Source organism: Nomascus leucogenys, chromosome 17, assembly GCF_006542625.1.
Source record: "Nomascus leucogenys isolate Asia chromosome 17, Asia_NLE_v1, whole genome shotgun sequence".
Classification (NCBI taxonomy): domain Eukaryota; kingdom Metazoa; phylum Chordata; class Mammalia; order Primates; family Hylobatidae; genus Nomascus; species Nomascus leucogenys.
Window position 1 is genome coordinate 69,552,825 of NC_044397.1, and position 17,682 is coordinate 69,570,506.

General features: G+C 37.8%; 1 protein-coding gene across 4 annotated transcripts in view; it reads left to right on the plus strand.

Annotated features, from left to right (window-relative positions):
• Positions 1-17,682, plus strand: part of HERPUD2 (HERPUD family member 2) — a 170,846-nt gene that overhangs the window by 132,611 nt on the left and 20,553 nt on the right. For all 4 annotated transcript variants that reach the window (XM_030797471.1, XM_003268819.4, XM_030797470.1 and 1 more), the window contains one exon: positions 1,933-2,087. In XM_030797471.1, the coding sequence (XP_030653331.1) occupies positions 1,933-2,087 (155 nt within the window). The remainder of the gene's footprint in view (positions 1-1,932; positions 2,088-17,682) is intronic.

Genomic DNA, 17,682 nt, shown 5'->3' on the forward strand with positions numbered 1-17,682 from the left:
TATGACACCTTTGCAGGTGAGAGGATTGGATGAGTGGAAGCTTGCTTTCAACTTCTTGAGCAGTCAGGGAACTTTTATACTGCTAAGTATGCTTTCCTTGTCAGGAATCCAGCCAAAGCTTGAAAGAGAGCACAAGTGACAGGGGTGGGAGCTAGTTGAAAACTCTCTCAATAGATACTAGTTAACTGCTTCTTTAAGAAACTAGCTTCTCCAGTTGCTGTATTTAATTCATATTCTCTTAATGGTAAGTATTTCCTAGTACCAGCCGTGGGAATTTAGCTTGCATTAAACTAAATAAAATATGCCTTGTCAAAACACCCAAGGGTCTTTATATGTTTCCTGCCTTGGCATGGAAAGGCACAGAGATTGGCATTGGCACAGAGTTTTTTTTTTTGTAGTCGTCGGACACAGTTGCATTGCTCCAATTTTTGTTGGGAAAGAACTGTCTGACTTTGACTTGTCCAGTGGGTTGCTCAGCCATGATTTTGTGTCATTAGTGTGTATATTTGTTTTTTTCAGAGTGTTATGAAAGCCTGAAACGTATCAAAGGAATGTTAAGTTGAATTCACCTTAATTTTTCATGGTTCAGAAATTTCAAGGGATTTGAAAGTGTTTTAAAGATCTAATCATAAAATAATTACCTAATAAGGTCAGAAATCGTTAGTTCTAGAGAAATTAGGTTGTGCTGCCAAATGACTAGGCTTTTCTTCTAATAATTATGTTAATGAACACCATATTATGATGGCCCATTTAATGAGAAATCTCGCTGAAAAAGAAACCTTTCCCAGTTTATGTTGCTAAGAATCCAGACTCCTTAGTAAGATATTTGATATCTATTGTGTGTGAAGTAACATTTTAAAGTAAGTTTTTGTTAGTCTTGCAAAAGACTGGTGTGAACTGTTTTGCAAAAGACTGTTTTGGACCTTTCACATGGCAGGACTTAGCATGGGAGTCATGCAAAAAGACATCCTGTCAATAGGAAGGCAGTACGGGTAAAATACAATTTAACAAAATTGTTAAAGGAAGGATGTTAAAATAATACCATACCTAGCTTTTTAAAGTGGAAGAACTATAATTTATGTAAAATGTAATTGTGTTTTAAATGTTCATGAAACACTTGACAAACTATTTTCAAACAAATTGGGATGGTCTTCAGGGAGTTATATTGTTTACGGTTACTGAATCCATGAGCATGAGAATTAAAAAATTTGAGCATGAGAATAAAAAAATCCTGATTAACATCTTGATTCTCGTAGTTCATTTTGTAAAAAAGCAATATTTGTTGGTGATTTCTATAAACTAACAGAATTTTAGAACTGAAAGGAATCTTGAAAATTTAGTCCAATCTCATTTTCTGTAGGAAAGTGGAGACTCTGAGAGGTTAAGTGAACCTTTAAGGTTGTAATTCTTGTTAATGTCAGAGATGACACTAGATTTTAGATCTTTTGATTTCTAGCCTGTTTCTCATTACTTTAAACCAATGTGTTACCAGTAGCATGTTGTACAGTACTCGGCACATAGTAATTGTTTAAATGACTCAGTAATTACTACGATTTATTGAACACTTTCTATGTGTTAGGCATCATGAAAGGAGCTTTGCATGCATTAATTTAATCATGTGAAAAGAACTTTTTATGCATTAACTTAATCCTCAGAATTTAATATGCTGTTTTTGTATATTATTATTCTGCTCCTCAGCCATTTCTAGTTGAAAAAATTGAATATTTTAGTTTAATTAAGTAGTTTTGATAAGTTTTGACTTACCAAAATTAAAATATCTACATATACTGGACACAAGATTTAAAACAGTAAATTTCTGAAATGTAGTTATTTTGCAGAGGGATTTCATGAATACATTTTTAGTAATTTTCCTGTAATTTTATGATTGTAAAGAACTAAATCTTCTTTTAAAAATTACATTTTTATTTGTAGAGTTCAGATCATTCAGGATCAACAACTCCATCATCCAGTCAAGAAACCTTGTCTTTAGCTGCGGGTTCTTCCTCAGAAGGATTGAGGCAGCGTACCCTTCCACAAGCACAAACTGACCAAGCACAGAGTCACCAGTTTCCATATGTAATGCAAGGGTAAGTGAAATTGTGGTAGCTATGGAATGTGATTGGGGCCCCCTAAAAATGAATTGCTTTTGATTTTCACTATAGCCTCTTTGCAGTAATTAAAGTACATTTTAAATTTATTCATATGTTTGATTTTGTATTTTGAGAACTAGAGGGTTAAGAAGAGCACTGCTTTTGAAACCTGGCTGCACATCAGAATCATGTAGAGCAGTGCTTTCAATCTTGAATGTTTGTCCTAATCACCGGGAGACCTTGTTGAGCTGCAGGTTTGTATTCAATAGGTATGATGGGGCCTGAGAATCTGCATTTCTGACAAGCTCCCAGATGATGCTGATGCTTCTGATGTTTGGACCACACTTTGAATAGCAAGGATCTACGTAACTAATTTTTTTTTACTCAGTCTCACTATAGATCTACTCAATTTAGTCTTCAGGGAAATGTGGTTGAGTGAAGGTATACTTGGAAGAGTACAGAGCCCAGCAATCTGTTTTTAAAAGTTTTTAAACGTTCCACAAGTGTTTCTAATCAACTTCATAACAACTGTGCTAGAGTAAAACCATGATGTATTACAGGGATATGCTAATCTTGCTGCATGTTGCCCAGAATCTTTGTTGTTTTGAGAGTTCAATAAAGCAGTTTTCTTAAGAAGCTTGCCATAGTCACCCTATATTTAGCAATTACAGCAGGCCCTTTGGGTTAGGCACTTCCAGAGGAAATGCAGCCACAGGTAAAGCAGGTTAGAGAGTAGGATCTTGGAAAACGTGGTTTGGACCAGGGTTGAGTCTGAAAGCAGACTGTTTTACTGGGGTATTATTGTTTGTTATTTTTGAGGTAAAGGAAGCTTGAGTAACAGGTAGTGATAATTTCTGTGTTGCATATCAAACCATGGGGCTGCAGTGTGTGGCACTGGTCTGGATCCATGATGATGGAGCTAGAAATGAGAATATGGCTAGGACCTCAGAATTGTAATGTAGGTGATGTAACCAAGGAGTAGCTATTGACTGCTGTGCTAAACAGGACAGCATAAACACTCAGGTACTTTTTACTTAGAACTTTAAACTTAATTCAGTTATTAATATAGAAAGACAAAGCTGAATATATAGCAAATAGAAGAGAACTAATTTGTGTCAGATTTCTTGAATGTGAAGCCTTTTCTTTCAAAATAAGTGTTTAGATGAGGCTGGTTGTAGACTTTCATAAAGTACCTGTGAAACTATTTTTGTTTTCAGAAAATGATTACTATTAATATAAACCAAGATTTATTTGTAAAAAGCAGTGTTCTCAGGGTTTATATTATGGAACAGTAGCTTAAAATACTTTCTGTCTTATGACAGTAATTCACTTCCTTTCTTTTTTACAGAGTAAGTTTCTCAGTTTATACAGAGTGATTTTACTTATTTTATTTGGTGGTAGTGGTGGAAGGTGGGAGTATTATAAATAAGCCTGGAAGAATATATAGTACCACATTAATAGTGGTTATCTCTGGATAAAATTTATAACTCTTTCTCATACTTACAGTGAATATATTTTGTAATAAACAAATCAAGCTTATAAGATTACAGGTTTTCAGAATAAGACCATAGATACATTGGTAAAAGATTAATAATTTATCTAAACTAGGTTATTGAGAAAATTAATAAACATAAAAGACAAAAGCATCCAGCTCTTCGAAGTATGTTAAGCTGATTAGAAAAATCTGAAATAGGTGGTGCCAAGATGGCTGAATAGGAACAGCTCCAGTCTGCAGCTCCCAGTGTGAACGATGCAGAAGATGGGTGATTTCTACATTTCCAACTGAGGTACCAGGTTCATTTCACTGGGGCTTGCTAGACAAGTGAGTGCAGCCCACGGAGCAGGGTGGGGCATCGCCTCACCCGGGAAGCGCAAGGGGTCCAGGAATTCCCTTTCCTAGCAAAGGGAAGCTGTGACAGACGGCACCTGGAAAATCGGGACACTCCCACCCTAATACTGCACTTTTCCAACGGTCTTAGCAAACGGCACACTAGGAGATTATATCCCGCACCTGGCTCAGAGGGTCCCACGCCCGAGGAGCCCTGCTCATTGCTAGCACAGCAGTCTGAGATCTAACTGCAAGGCAGCAGTGAGGCTGGGGGAGGGGCGTCCACCGTTGCTGAGGTTTGAGTACATAAAGTGGCCCGGGAGCTCGAACTGGGTGGAGCCCACCTCAGCTCAAGGAGGCCTGCCTGCCTCTGTAGATTCCACGTCTAGGGGCAGGGCATAGCTGAACGAAAGGCAGCAGGAACTTCTGCAGACTTAAATGTCCCTGTCTGACAGCTTTGAAGAGAGTAGTGGTTCTCCCAGCACTGAGTTTGAGATCTGAGAACGGACAGACTGCCTCCTCAAGTGGGTCCCTGACCCCCGAATAGCCTAACTGGGGGGCACCTCCCAAAAGGGGGGCAACTGACACTTCATAAGGCCGGGTGCCCCTCTGAGATGAAGCTTCCAGGGGAAGGATTAGGCAGCAACATGAGCTACTCGCCAGCAATGGAACAAAGCTGGACGGAGAATGACTTTGATGAATTGAGAGAAGAAGGCTTCAGACAATTGGTAATAACAAACTTCTCTGAGCTAAAGGAGGATGTTCACACCCATCGCAAAGAGGCTAAAAACCTTGAAAAAAGAGTAGACAAATGGCTAACTAGAATAAACCGTGTAGATAAGTCCTTAAATGACCTGATGGAGCTGAAAACCATGGCACGAGAACTACGTGACGCGTGCACAAGCTTCAGTAGCTGATTTGATTAAATGGAAGAAAGGGTATCAGTGAGTGAAGATCAAATGAATGAAATGAAGCAAGAAGAGAAGTTTAGAGAAAAAAGAGTAAAAGAAACAAACAAAGTCTCCAAGAAATATGGGACTATGTGAGGAGACCAAATCTACGTCTGATTGCTGTACCTGAAAGTGACAGGGAGAACAGAACCAAGTTGGAAAGCACTCTTCAGGATATCATCCAGGAGAACTTCCCCAAACTAGCGAGGCAGGCCAACATTCAAATTCAGGAAATACAGAGAATGCCACAAAGATACTCCTCGAGAAGAGCAACTCCAAGACACATAATTGTCAGATTCATCAAAGTTGAAATGAAGAAAAAAATGTTAAGGGCAGCCAGAGAGAAAGGTCGGGTTACCCACAAAGGGAAGCGCATCAGACTAACAGCAGATCTCTCGGCAGAAACTCTACAAGCCAGAAGAGAGTGGGGGCCGATATTCAACATTGTTAAAAGAATTTTCAACCCAGAATTTCATATCCAGCCAAACTAAGCTTCATAAGTGATGGAGAAATAAAATCCTTTACAGACAAACAAATGCTGAGAGATTTTGTCACAACCGGGCCTGCCTTACAAGAGCTCCTGAAGGAAGCACTAAACATGGAAAGGAACAACCGGTACCAGCCCTGCAAAAACATGCCAAATGGTAAAGACCATCGATACTAGGAAGAAACTGTATCAACTAATGAGCAAAATAACCAGCTAACATCATAATGACAGGATCAAATTCACACATAATAATATTAACCTTAAATGTAAATGGGCTAAATGCTCCAATTAAAAGACACAGACTGGCAAATCGGATAAAGAGTCAAGACCTATCAGTGTGCTGTATTCAGGAAACCCATCTCATGTGCAGAGACACACATAGGCTCAAAATAAAGGGATGGGGGAAGATCCACCAAGCAAATGGAAAGCAAAAAAAGGCAGGGGTTGCAATCCTAGTCTCTGACAAAACATACTTTAAATCAACAAAGATCAAAAGAGACAAAGAAGACCATTACATAATGGTAAAGGGATCAATTCAACAAGAAGAGCTAACTATCTTAAATATATATGCACCCAATACAGGAGCACCCAGATTCATAAAGCAAGTCCTTACATACCTACAAAGAGACTTAGACTCCCAGACAATAATACTGGGAGACTTTAACACCCCACTGTCAACATTAGACAGACCAATGAGACAGAAAGTTAACAAGGATATCCAGCAATTGAACTCAGCTCTGCACCAAGCGGACCTAATAGACATCTACAGAACTCTCCACCCCAAAACAACAGAATATACATTCTTCTCAGCACCACATCACACTTATTCCAAAATTGACCACATAGTTGGAAGTAAAGCACTCCTCAGCAAATGTAAAAGAACAGAAATTATAACAAACTGTCTCTCAGACAACAGTGCAATCAAACTAGAGCTCAGGATTAAGAAACTCAGTCAAAACCGCTCAACTACATGGAAACTGAACAACCTACTCCTGAATGACTACTGGATACATAACAAAGTGAAGGCAGAAATAAAGATGTTCTTTGATACCAATGAGAACAAAGGCACAACATACCAGAATCTCTGGGACACATTTAAAGCAGTGTGTAGAGGGAAATTTATAGCACTAAATGCCCACAAGAGAAAGCAGGAGAGATCTAAAATTGACACCCTAACATCACAATTAAAAGAACTAGAGAAGGAAGACCAAACACATTCAAAAGCTAGCAGAAGGCAGGAAATAACTAAGATCAGAGCAGAACTGAAGGAGATAGACACAAAAAACCCTTCAAAAAAATCAATGAAGCCAGGAGCTGGTTTTTTGAAAAGATCAACAAAATTGATAGACCACTAGCAAGACCAATAAAGAACAAAAGAGAGAAGAATCAAATAGACACAATAAAAAATGATAAAGGGGATATCACCACCGATCCCACAGAAATACGGCCATCGGAGAGTACTATAAACACCTCTATGCAAATAAACTAGAAAATCTAGAAGAAATGGATAAATTCCTTGACACATACACCCTTCCAAGACTAAACCAGGAAGAAGTTGAATCCCTGAATAGACCAATAACAGGTTCTGAAATTGAGGCAATAATTAATAGCCTACCAACCAAAAAAAGTCCAAGACCAGACGGATTCATAGCTGAATTCTACCAGAGGTACAAAGAGGGGCTGGTTACATTCCTTCTCAAACTATTCCAATCAATAGAAAAAGAGGGAATCCTCCCTAATTCATTTTATGAGGCCAGCATCATCCTGATAACAAAGCCTGGCAGAGACACAACAAAAAAAGAGAATTTTAGACAAGTATCCCTGATGAACATCGATGCAAAAATCCTCAATAAAATACTGGCAAACTGAATCCAGCAGCACATCAGAAAGCCTATCCACCATGATCAAGTCGGCTTCATCCCTGGGATGCAAGGCTGGTTTAACATATGGAAATCAGTAAACATAATCCATCATATAAACAGAACTAAAGACAAAAACCACATGATTATCTCAATAGGTGCAGAAAAGGCCTTTGACAAAATTCAACAGCAATTCATGCTAAAAACTCTCAATAAACTAGGTATTGATGGGATGTATCTCAAAATAATAAAAGCTATTTATGACAAACCCACAGCCAATATCATACTGAATGGGCAAAAACTGGAAGCATTCCTTTTGAAAACCGGCACAAGACAGGGATGCCCTCTCTCACCACTCCTTTTCAACATAGTGTTGGAAGTTCTGGCCAGGGCAATCAGGCAACAGAAAGAAATAAAGGGTATTCAATTAGGAAAAGAGGAAGTCAAATCGTCCCTGTTTGCAGATGACATGATTGTATATTTAGAAAACCCCATTGTCTCAGCCCCAAATCTCCTTAAGCTGATAAGCAACTTCAGCAAAGTCTCAGGATACAAAATCAATGTGCAAAATTCACAGGCATTCCTATACAGAGAGCCAAATCGTGAGCGAACTCCCATTCACAATTGCTTCAAAGAGAATAAAATACCTAGGAATCCAAATTACAAGGGATGTGAAGGACCTCTTCAAGAACTATAAACCACAGCTCAGCGAAATAAAAGAGGACACAAATAAATGGAAGAACATTCCATGCTCATGGATAGGAAGAATCAATGTCGTGAAAATGGCCATACTGCCCAAGGTAATTTATAGATTCAATGCCATCCCCATCAAGCTACCAATGACTTTCTTCACAGAATTGGAAAAAACTACTTTAAAGTTCACATGGAACCAAAAAAGAGCCCGCATTGCCAAGTCAATCCTAAGCCAAAAGAACAAAGCTGGAGGCATCATGCTGCCTGACTTCAAACTATACTACAAGGCTACAGTAACCAAAACAGCATGGTACTGGTACCAAAACAGAGATATAGACCAATGGAACAGAGTAGAGCCCTTGGAAATAATACCACACATCTACAACTATCTGATCTTTGACAAACCTGACAAAAACAAGAAATGGGGAAAGGATTCCCTATTTAATAAATGGTGCTGGGAAAACTGGCTAGCCATATGGAGAAAGCTGAAACTAGATCCCTTCCTTACACCTTATCCAGAAATTAATTCAAAACGGATTAAAGACTTAAATGTTAGACCTAAAACCGTAAAAACCCTAGAAGAAAACTTAGGCAATACCATTCAGGACATAGGCATGGGCAAGGACTTCATGACTAAAACACCAAAAGCAATGGCAACAAAAGCCAAAATTGACCAATGGAATCTAATTAAACTAAAGAGCTTCTGCAGAGCAAAAGAAACTACCATCAGAGTGAACAGGCAACCTACAGAATGGGAGAAAATTTTTACAATCTACCCATCTGACAAAGGGCTAATATCCAGAATCTACAAAGAACTTAAATTTACAAGAAAAAATCAACTCCATCAACAAGTGGGTGAAGTATATGAACAGACACCTCTCAAAAGAAGACATTTATGCAGCCAATAGACACATGAAAAAATGCTTATCATCACTGACCATCAGAGAAATGCAAATCAAAACCACAACAAGATGCCATCTCACACCAGTTAAAATGGCAATCATTAAAAATTCAGGAAACAACAGGTGCTGGAGAGGATGTGGAGAAATAGGAATGCTTTTACACTGTTGGTGGGACTGTAAACTAATTCAACCATTGTGGAAGACAGTGTGGCGATTCCTCAAGGATCTAGAACTAGAAATATCATTTGACCCAGCCATCCCATTACTGGGCATATACCCAAATGATTATAAATCATGCTGCTATAAAGACATATGCACACGTAGGTTTATTGTGGCACTATTCACAATAGCAAAGGCTTGGAACCAACCCAAATGTCCGTCAATGATAGAATGGATTAAGAAAATGTGGCACATATACACCATGGAATACTATGCAGCCATAAAAAAGGATAAGTTCATGTCCTTTATAGGGACATAGATGAGGCTGGAAACCATCACTTTGAGCAAACTATCGCCAAGGACAGAAAACAAAACACTGTATGTTTTCACTCATAAGTGGGATGAACAATGAGAACACATGGACACAGGGTGGGGAACATCACACACTGGGTCCTGTTGTGGGGTGGGGGGAGGAGGGAGGGATAGCATTAGGAGATATACCTAATGTAAATGACGAGTTAACAGGTGCAGCACACCAACATGGCACATGGATACATATGTAACAAGCCTGCATGTTGTGAACATGTACCCTAGAACTTAAAGTAAAATAAAAAAAAGGAATAAAAAAATATGAAATAGAACAGGAAAAAAGAAAAAAAAGAAAAATCTGAAATAGTGTTTATTTTGCCAAAAGTGAGTGTTAAAGTACTGAGCAACAAAGTTATTTGAGCTTCACCTAGGGAATCTATTACTAGATGAATAATATTTTATTTTTAATAATGAAGGCAGTATAGCTTAATGATTGTACAGATTCTGGAGCCAGCCTGTCTGGGTTTGAATCGTGTGAATCTGGGTTTGTATTTAGTGACTAGTTTGGGCAAGTCTCTTCTCTACTTTGCTTCAGTTTTCTCATTATTTGGGGGACTATAGAACTCTTACAGGATTTCTATGTGGTTTAAAAGAGTTAGTGTACATAAAGTGATTAAAACAGTAACTGGTACATAGTGATGTATTAGCGATTACTTATAAATTCTTTCATCCTTATAAGTGAATGTTGTACATTCAGCAAACATTTATAAGCATCTCTGTGTATGGTACACTAAAACAGTCAAATGAATGCTTTTGTTAGGTGCTGGAAAATAAGTCTTTATATTTGGAGAGAGTATTTTCTGATTTATAAAGCAATTGATGTGACAATTCAGTATTAGGTTATTCAGTTCAACAATGAACATGATTTGACTTATTCTCATAGTTGTCATTTTTTCTAATGAAGACTTTATACTTTAGGTAAATTTTATTTAACATAGTCTTAGCCTTAAAATGTGCAAGAGCCGTAATTTAGTGACCTTGAAGAATTTGCTATCAAAATAAAACAGCTCTGCTCTTTGTTTTCAAATTTATATATAGCTTATATTTAGCTAGTCTGCATGTGTTGTTTACCACCATGTAGGTTAGTATTCTCAATATTTAGTGAGTATATTAAAACTTAAAATTGCTTATTTCTGGTCCCTACTCCCTGAGGTTTTGAATCACTAGTTTTGAGATGGTGTTCAGAAGTCTGCCAATCTAACAATACCCTGGGAACCTCACTTTGGGAAATCCTAATGTAGTTGATTATTTGCCTTCCTAGCTCCTGAGAAAACATGAGAAGGACAAAGCAATACATCACCTACAACACTGGCTGTTCATTTACGAAGTTCCATTTATAAGTCTTGACTGTTTTTGGACTCAGTCTGTTGTGCTGTTTATTTACTCTGTAACAGTTACTGGCTGGTTTATAAAAAACCCAGTTTTGTACATTCAGTTTTTCCTGCTGAAATATTAACAGTCTTGTTTAATAATAAATCTGAAAAGCTGCTTATTGTACCCATCTATATTGTCTGTTTTGTTAGAATTTATTTTTAAAATTGTTATTTGCACATATTTATGGAGTTCATGTGATGATCATTACACATGCATAGAATGTGTAATGATCAAGTCAGGGTATTTACAGTATCCATCACCTAGAGTATTTATCATTTCTATGTGTTGGTAAGATTTCAAGTCTGCCCTTCTAGCTGTTTTGAAATTTACAGCATTGTTGCTAACTATAGTCAGCCTACCCTGCTGTATTTATACCCATTAACCAACTTCTCATCTTCCCTTCATCACCTCACCCCCACCACCCCCAGCACCCTTCCTAGCCTCTTGTGTCTATCAATCTACTCTCTACCTCCATGAGATGAACTTACTTAGCTTCCATATATGAGTGAGAATATGAAATATTTGTTTTTCTGGCCTGGCTTATTTTACGTAACATAATGACCTCCAGTACCATTTGTGTTGCTGCAAATGACAGGATTTCATTCTCTTTTATGGCGAAATAGTATTCTGTTATATATATATAGCACATTTTCTTATTTGCCCATTAATGAACACTTAGATTGATTCCATCTTTGCTGTTGGGAACAGTGCTGCAGTAAACATGGGAGTGCAGGTATCTTTGACATACTTTTCCTTTGGATAAATAGCCAGCTAGTAGTGGGATTGCTGGATCATAGGGTAGTTTTATGTGTAGTGGTTTTTTTTTGTTTTTGTTTTTGTTTTTGAGACAGAGTCCCACTGTGTCTCCCAGGCTAGAGTGCAGTGGTGCGATCTCGGCTCACTGCAAGCTCTACCTCCCAGGTTCCTGCCTCAGCCTCCCGAGTAGCTGGGACTACAGGCGCCTGCCACGGCACCTGGCTAATTTTTTTTGTATTTTTTAGTAGAGATGGGGTTTCACAGTTTTAGCCAGGATGGTCTCGATCTCCTGACCTCGTGATCCACCCACCTCGGCCTCCCAAAGTGCTGGGATTACAGGCGTGAGCCACTGCCCGGCCGTGTTTTTTTTTTTTTTTTAATTTTTGGGAGAAGGTCTTGCTCTGTTGCCCAGGCTAGAGTGCAGCATCATGATTATATTCCTGGGCTCAAGCGATTCTCCCCCTTGGCCTCCCAAAGTACTGGAATTACATGTATGAGCTACCACACCCAAACTGTGTTTAGGTTTTTGAGAAATCCCCATATTGTTTTCCATAGTGGCTATACTAATTTACATTCCCACCAACAGTGTATAAAAGGTCCCTTTTCTCCCCATCCTAGCCAGTATCTATTTTTTTTGTCTTTTTAATAATAGCCATTCTAACAGGGGTAAAATTAAATTTCATTGTGGTTTTGATTTGCATTTCCCTACTGAGTCATGTTGAGCATTTTTTTCATATACCTGTTTGCCATTGTATGTCTTCCTTGAGAAATAGCTATTCATGTCCTTTGCCTACTTTTTAATGGGATTATTTGTTTTATTAACTGTAAGAAGAGTTGTATGAGTTCTTTGTATATTCTACATACTAGTTCCTTGTCAGCTGAATAGTTTGCAGGTATTTTCTCCCATTCAGCAGTTGCCTCTTCACTCTGTTGATTGCTTCATTTGCTATGCTTTTTAGTTTAATGTAGTCGCATTTGTCTATTTTTGTTTTTGTTGTCTGTGTTCTAGATGTCTTAGCCATAAAATTTTTGATGAGACCTGTATCCTGAAGTGTTTCCCCTGTTTTCTTTTAGTAGTTTTATATTTCAGGTCTTAAGTTTAAGTCTTTAATCTGTCTTGAGTTGATTTTTTTATATGGTGAGAGAAAGGGGTTCAGTTTTATTCTTCTGCATATGGCTAGCCAATTTTTCCAGCATCATTTATCGAAGGGAGGGTGTTCTTTCTCCAGTGTATGTTCTTGACACCTTTGTTGAAAATCAGTTGGCTTTTTGAGAAACATTTAGAAAAAAGAAAAAAGGAAAATCAGTTAGTTGTAACTACATGGATTTATTTCTGGCTTCTCTGTTATGTTCCATTGGTCTTCTGTGTGTATTTTTATATCAATACCATGCTATTTTGGTTACTATAGCCTTGTAATATATTTTCAAGTCAAATAGTGTGATGCCTTCAGTTTTGTTCTTTTGTTCAGGATTACTTTCACTGTTCAGGCTCTTTTTTTGTTCTATATGAATTTTAGGATTTTTTTTCTAATTCTGTAAAAAAATGACATTGGTATTTTCATTGAATTTATAGATCGCTTTGGGTAATATGTTAATTTTAATGATATGAGCTCTTCTGATTGATGAGCACAGGGTGTCTTTCCATTTGTTTATATCCTCTTCAATTTCTTTCGTTAGTGTTTTATAGTTTTCCTTATAGAGGTCTTTAACCTACTTGGTTAAATTTATTCCTAAGTATCTTATTGTATTTTTTTGGTAGCTATTGTAAGTGGATTGTCTTCTTGATTTATTTATTTATTTCTTTTTTTATTTTTATTTTTTTGAAATGAAGTTTTGCTCTTGTTGCCCAGTCTGGAGTGCAGTGGTACAATCTCAGCTCACTGCAACCTCTGTCTTTCTGGTTCAAGTGATTCTCCTGCCTCAGCCTCCCAAGTAAGTGGGATTACAGGTTTCTGCCATCATGCCCGGCTAATTTTTTGTATTTTTAGTAGAGGCGGAGTTTCACCATTATGGCCAGGCTGGTCTCAAACTCCTGACCTCAGGTGATCCGTCCACCTCGGCCTCTGAAAGTGCTGGGATTACAGGCGTGAGCCACCACACTCGGCTAGATTTCTTTCTTAGCTAGTTTGTTTTTGGTGTGTAGAAATGTTACCGATTTTTGTATTTTGATTTTGTATCCTGTAACTTTCCAAATCTAAGAGTTTATTGGTGGAGTCTATCTACAAAGAGGGATGGTTTGTCTTCCTCTTTTCCAATTTGGCTGCCTTTTCTTACTTTCTCTTGCCTGATGGCTCTGGCTAGGACTCCCAGTACTGTGTTGAAAAAGACTGGTAAAAGTGGGGATCCTTGTCTTTTTCCAGCTCTTAGAGGAAAGGCTTTCAGATTTACTTATTCAGTATGATGTTAGCTGTGGGTTTGTTATATATGGTCTTTTTTATGTTGAGATACGTTCCATCTATGCCTAGTTTGTTGAGAGCTTTTATTATGAAGGGATGTTGAGATGATCATATGGTTTTTGTCCTTCATTCTGTTGATGTGATGTATCATGTTTATTGATTTGCATCTATTGAATCATTCTTGCATCCCTGGGATAAATCCCATTTGATGATGATGTATTCTCTTTTTGATGTGCTGTTGGATTTGGTTTGCTGTATTTTGTTGAGGACTTTTGTGTCTGTGTTCATCGTTGACCTGTAGTTTTTTGTTGTTTTTGTTGTGTCCTTCTCTGGTTTTAGTATCGGGTTAATGCCTAGTAGAATTCCCTCCTCTTCAATGTTTTGGAGTAGTTTGAGGAGAATTGGTATTAATTCTTCTTTATAAGATTGGTCAAGGCTGGGCACAGTGGCTCATGCCTGTAATCTCAGCACATTGGGAAGCTGAGGTGGGTGGATTGCTTGAGGCCAGAAGTTTTGAGACCAGCCCCTGGCCAACATTGTGAAACCCCATCTCTACTAATGCAAAAATTAGCTGGGCGTCGTGGTGCATGCCTATAATCCCAGCTACTCGGGAGTCTGAGGCAGGAGAATCACTTGAACCCAGGAGGTGGAGGTTGCAGTGAGCTGAGATTGTGCCACTGCACTTCAGCCTGGGCAACAGAGTGAGACTCTATCTCAAATAAATAAATAAATAAAACCCACAAAAATTAGTTGGGTGTAGTGGTATATGCCTGTAATCCCAGCTGTTCAGGTAGCTGAAGCATGAGAATCACTTGGACCCAGGAGGTGGAGGTTGCAGTCAGCCAAGATTGTGCCACTGCACTCCAGCCTGGGCAACAGAGCATGACTCTGTCTTAAAAAAAAAAAAAAAAAAAAAAAAAAGTTTTGGTTGAATTTGGCAGTGAAGCCATCCAATCCTGGACTTTTCTTTGTTGGGAGATTTTTTTTTTTTTTAAATTACGGATTCAATCTCATTACTTATTATTGGTCTGTTCAGGTTTTCTGTTTCTTCCTGATTCAATCTTGGCAGGCTGTGTGTGTCTAAGAATTTACCCATTTTCTCTAGGTTTTCTAATGTATTAGTGTGTAGTTGTTCATAATAGCTTGGTTTTCTGATGTATTAGTGTGTAGTTGTTCATAATAGCTTGATGATTTCTCTTTTATATTTCTGTGGTATTGGTTGTAAGGTTTCCTTTTTCATATCTGACTTTATTTATATGGGTCTTTTTTTTTTCTTTGTTACTTAGATAGTGGTTAGCGATTTTATCTTTTCAAAAAGCCAAGTTTTTATTTTGTTGATCTTTTGTATTTTTTTTTTTTTCAGTCTATCCTGATCTTTATTATTTCTTTCCCTCTACTAATTTTGGGTTAGGTGATTCTTGCTTTTCTAGTTCTTGGAGGTGTATTGTTGCATTGTTTATTTGAAATCTTTCTACTTTTTTGATGTGAGCATTTATTGCTATAAACATCTCTCTTAGCACCACTTTTGTCGTATTCCATAGGTTTTGGTATATTGTTTTTTTGACTTTCATTTGTTTCGAGAACTTTTTGTTGTCGTTTTAGAGACCGTCTCACTCTTTTGACCAGGCTGGAGTGCGGTGTGTGATCCTAGCTCACTGCAGAACTCCTAGGCTGAAACAGTCCTTCTGCCTCAGCCTCCTGAGTAGCTGGGATTATAGGCACATGCCACTACACACCACAAACATTTTTTATCTTCTCCTTAATTTCTTCCTTGGCCCAATGGTCATTTAGGAGGATGTTGTTTAATTTCTATGTATTTTGTACAGTTTCCAAAGTTTCTCTTGTTACTGATTTCTAGTGTTATTCTGTTGTGGTCATAAAAGATACTTGATATGATTTTGATTTTTAAAAATTTTTTGAGACTTGTTTTGTGGCCTAACATACAGTCTGTTCTGGAGAATGATCCATGGGCTGATAAGAAGAGTGTGTATTCTGTACCTGTTGGATGAAATGTTCTGTAAATGTCTGTTATGCCCATTTGGTCTAAAGTGCAGTTTGAATCCAGTGTTTCTTTGTTAATTTTCTGTCTAGATCATCTGTGTAATGCTGAGAGTTGGGTGTTGATGTCCCTAGCACTTATTATATTGGATTCTGTCCCTCCCTTTAGGTCTGATCATGTTTTCTTGATAGAGCTGAGTGGTCTGTTGTTCGGTTCATGTATGTTTAGAATTGTTATATCTTTTTGTTGAATTGATCCCTTTATCATTATATAATGACCTTCTTTGTTGTTACTGTTTTTAAATTAAAGTCTGTGTTACTTGTTATAAGGATAGATGTTCTTGTTTGCTTTTGATTTTTGTTTGCTTGGAATATCTTTTTCCATCCCTTACTTTCAGTCTGTGCCTTTACAGTTGAGATGAATTTCTTGTAGGCAGCATATGGTTGGATCATTTTAAAAAATTCTTTCAGCCCCTCTGTATCTTTTAAGTGGTAAGTTTAATTCATTTATACTCAAGATTATTATTGATATGACAGGGCTTATTCCTGTCATTTTAGTAATTGATTTCTGGTTTTTGTATAGCATTTGTTCCTTTCTTTCTCTCATATTGTTTTTCATTTTGGTTGGTGGTTTTCTGTAGTGGTGACATGTAAATTCTTTCTCTTTTTTATTTGTGTATTTGCTCTACCAGTGGGTTTTATATTTTGATGTGTTTCCTTCCAGATATAGGGCTCCCTTAATTATTTCTTGGAGGGCCGGCATAGTGGTGATGGGTTCCTTCAGCTTTTGCTTGTCTGGGAAAGACTTTATTTCTCCTTCATTTATGAAGGATAACTTTGCTGGGTATAGTATCCTTGGCAGAGAGGTTCCTTCCTTTCCTTCCTTCTCTCCCTTCTCTCCCTTCCCTTCCCCTCCCTCCCTCTCTTCCCTCCCTTCCTCCCTTTCTCCCTCCCTCTACTTCCTTTTCTTCCTTTCCTTCCTTTCTTTCCTTCCTGCCTTTCTTTCCTTTTTTCCTTTCTTTTTCTCTCTTTCTTTCTTCACTTCATCTATATCCGCCTATTCTCTCCTGGCGTGTAAGGTTTCTGCTGAGAAATCTGCTTATAGTCTGCTGGGGATTCTAAGCATTAAGTGACTGGATGCTTTTCTCTTGCTATTTTTAGAATTCTCTCTTTGCCTTTGACAGTTTGACTATAATGTGTTGTGGAGAAGACCTTTTTGAATTGTATCTATTTGAGGATTGTTGGGTGAGGTGTCAGAGCCCTGGCACCAGGAAGTGGTCAACTTACGGGTTGGTAAAAAGAATTTACTGACAACAGTACAGGTTTGAAAAAGGAAACTTTATTAGAAAGGAAGAATGCTGCAAAATGGTACAGCGGGTGCCTCAGTGAAAGGACTGAGCGCACCATGGTGGATTTTCCTTAGGAGCATTTATAGGCTTTAAGACAGTAGCTTAGGGTTGTAAAATTAGTTTCAGCATGGCATTCCAGAAATGTATAGAAATTTTAGTTACTTATAAAAATTGAAAGAGGCCTGGAATCACATGCTGACTTTAGATACTAGGGAGGTTTGATTACCCCTAAATTCCCCAGATAAGGAGTTTTGCCTCTGTTTGACCTGTTTGATTGTCACCAGGTAGTCTAAATCCCTTCTAAATTGCTCAGATAAGAAGTTTTTTATCTCTAGGCCTGTTCAGTGGTCGCCAGATGATTTTCACTCTCCTCAGGTACTTTTTAATGATACCTGTGTCTTTGGTAAATTTCACATTTGTATCCTGAATTGTTTTTCAGATTTTTTTATATTGTTTATCTGAATTCTCTTGT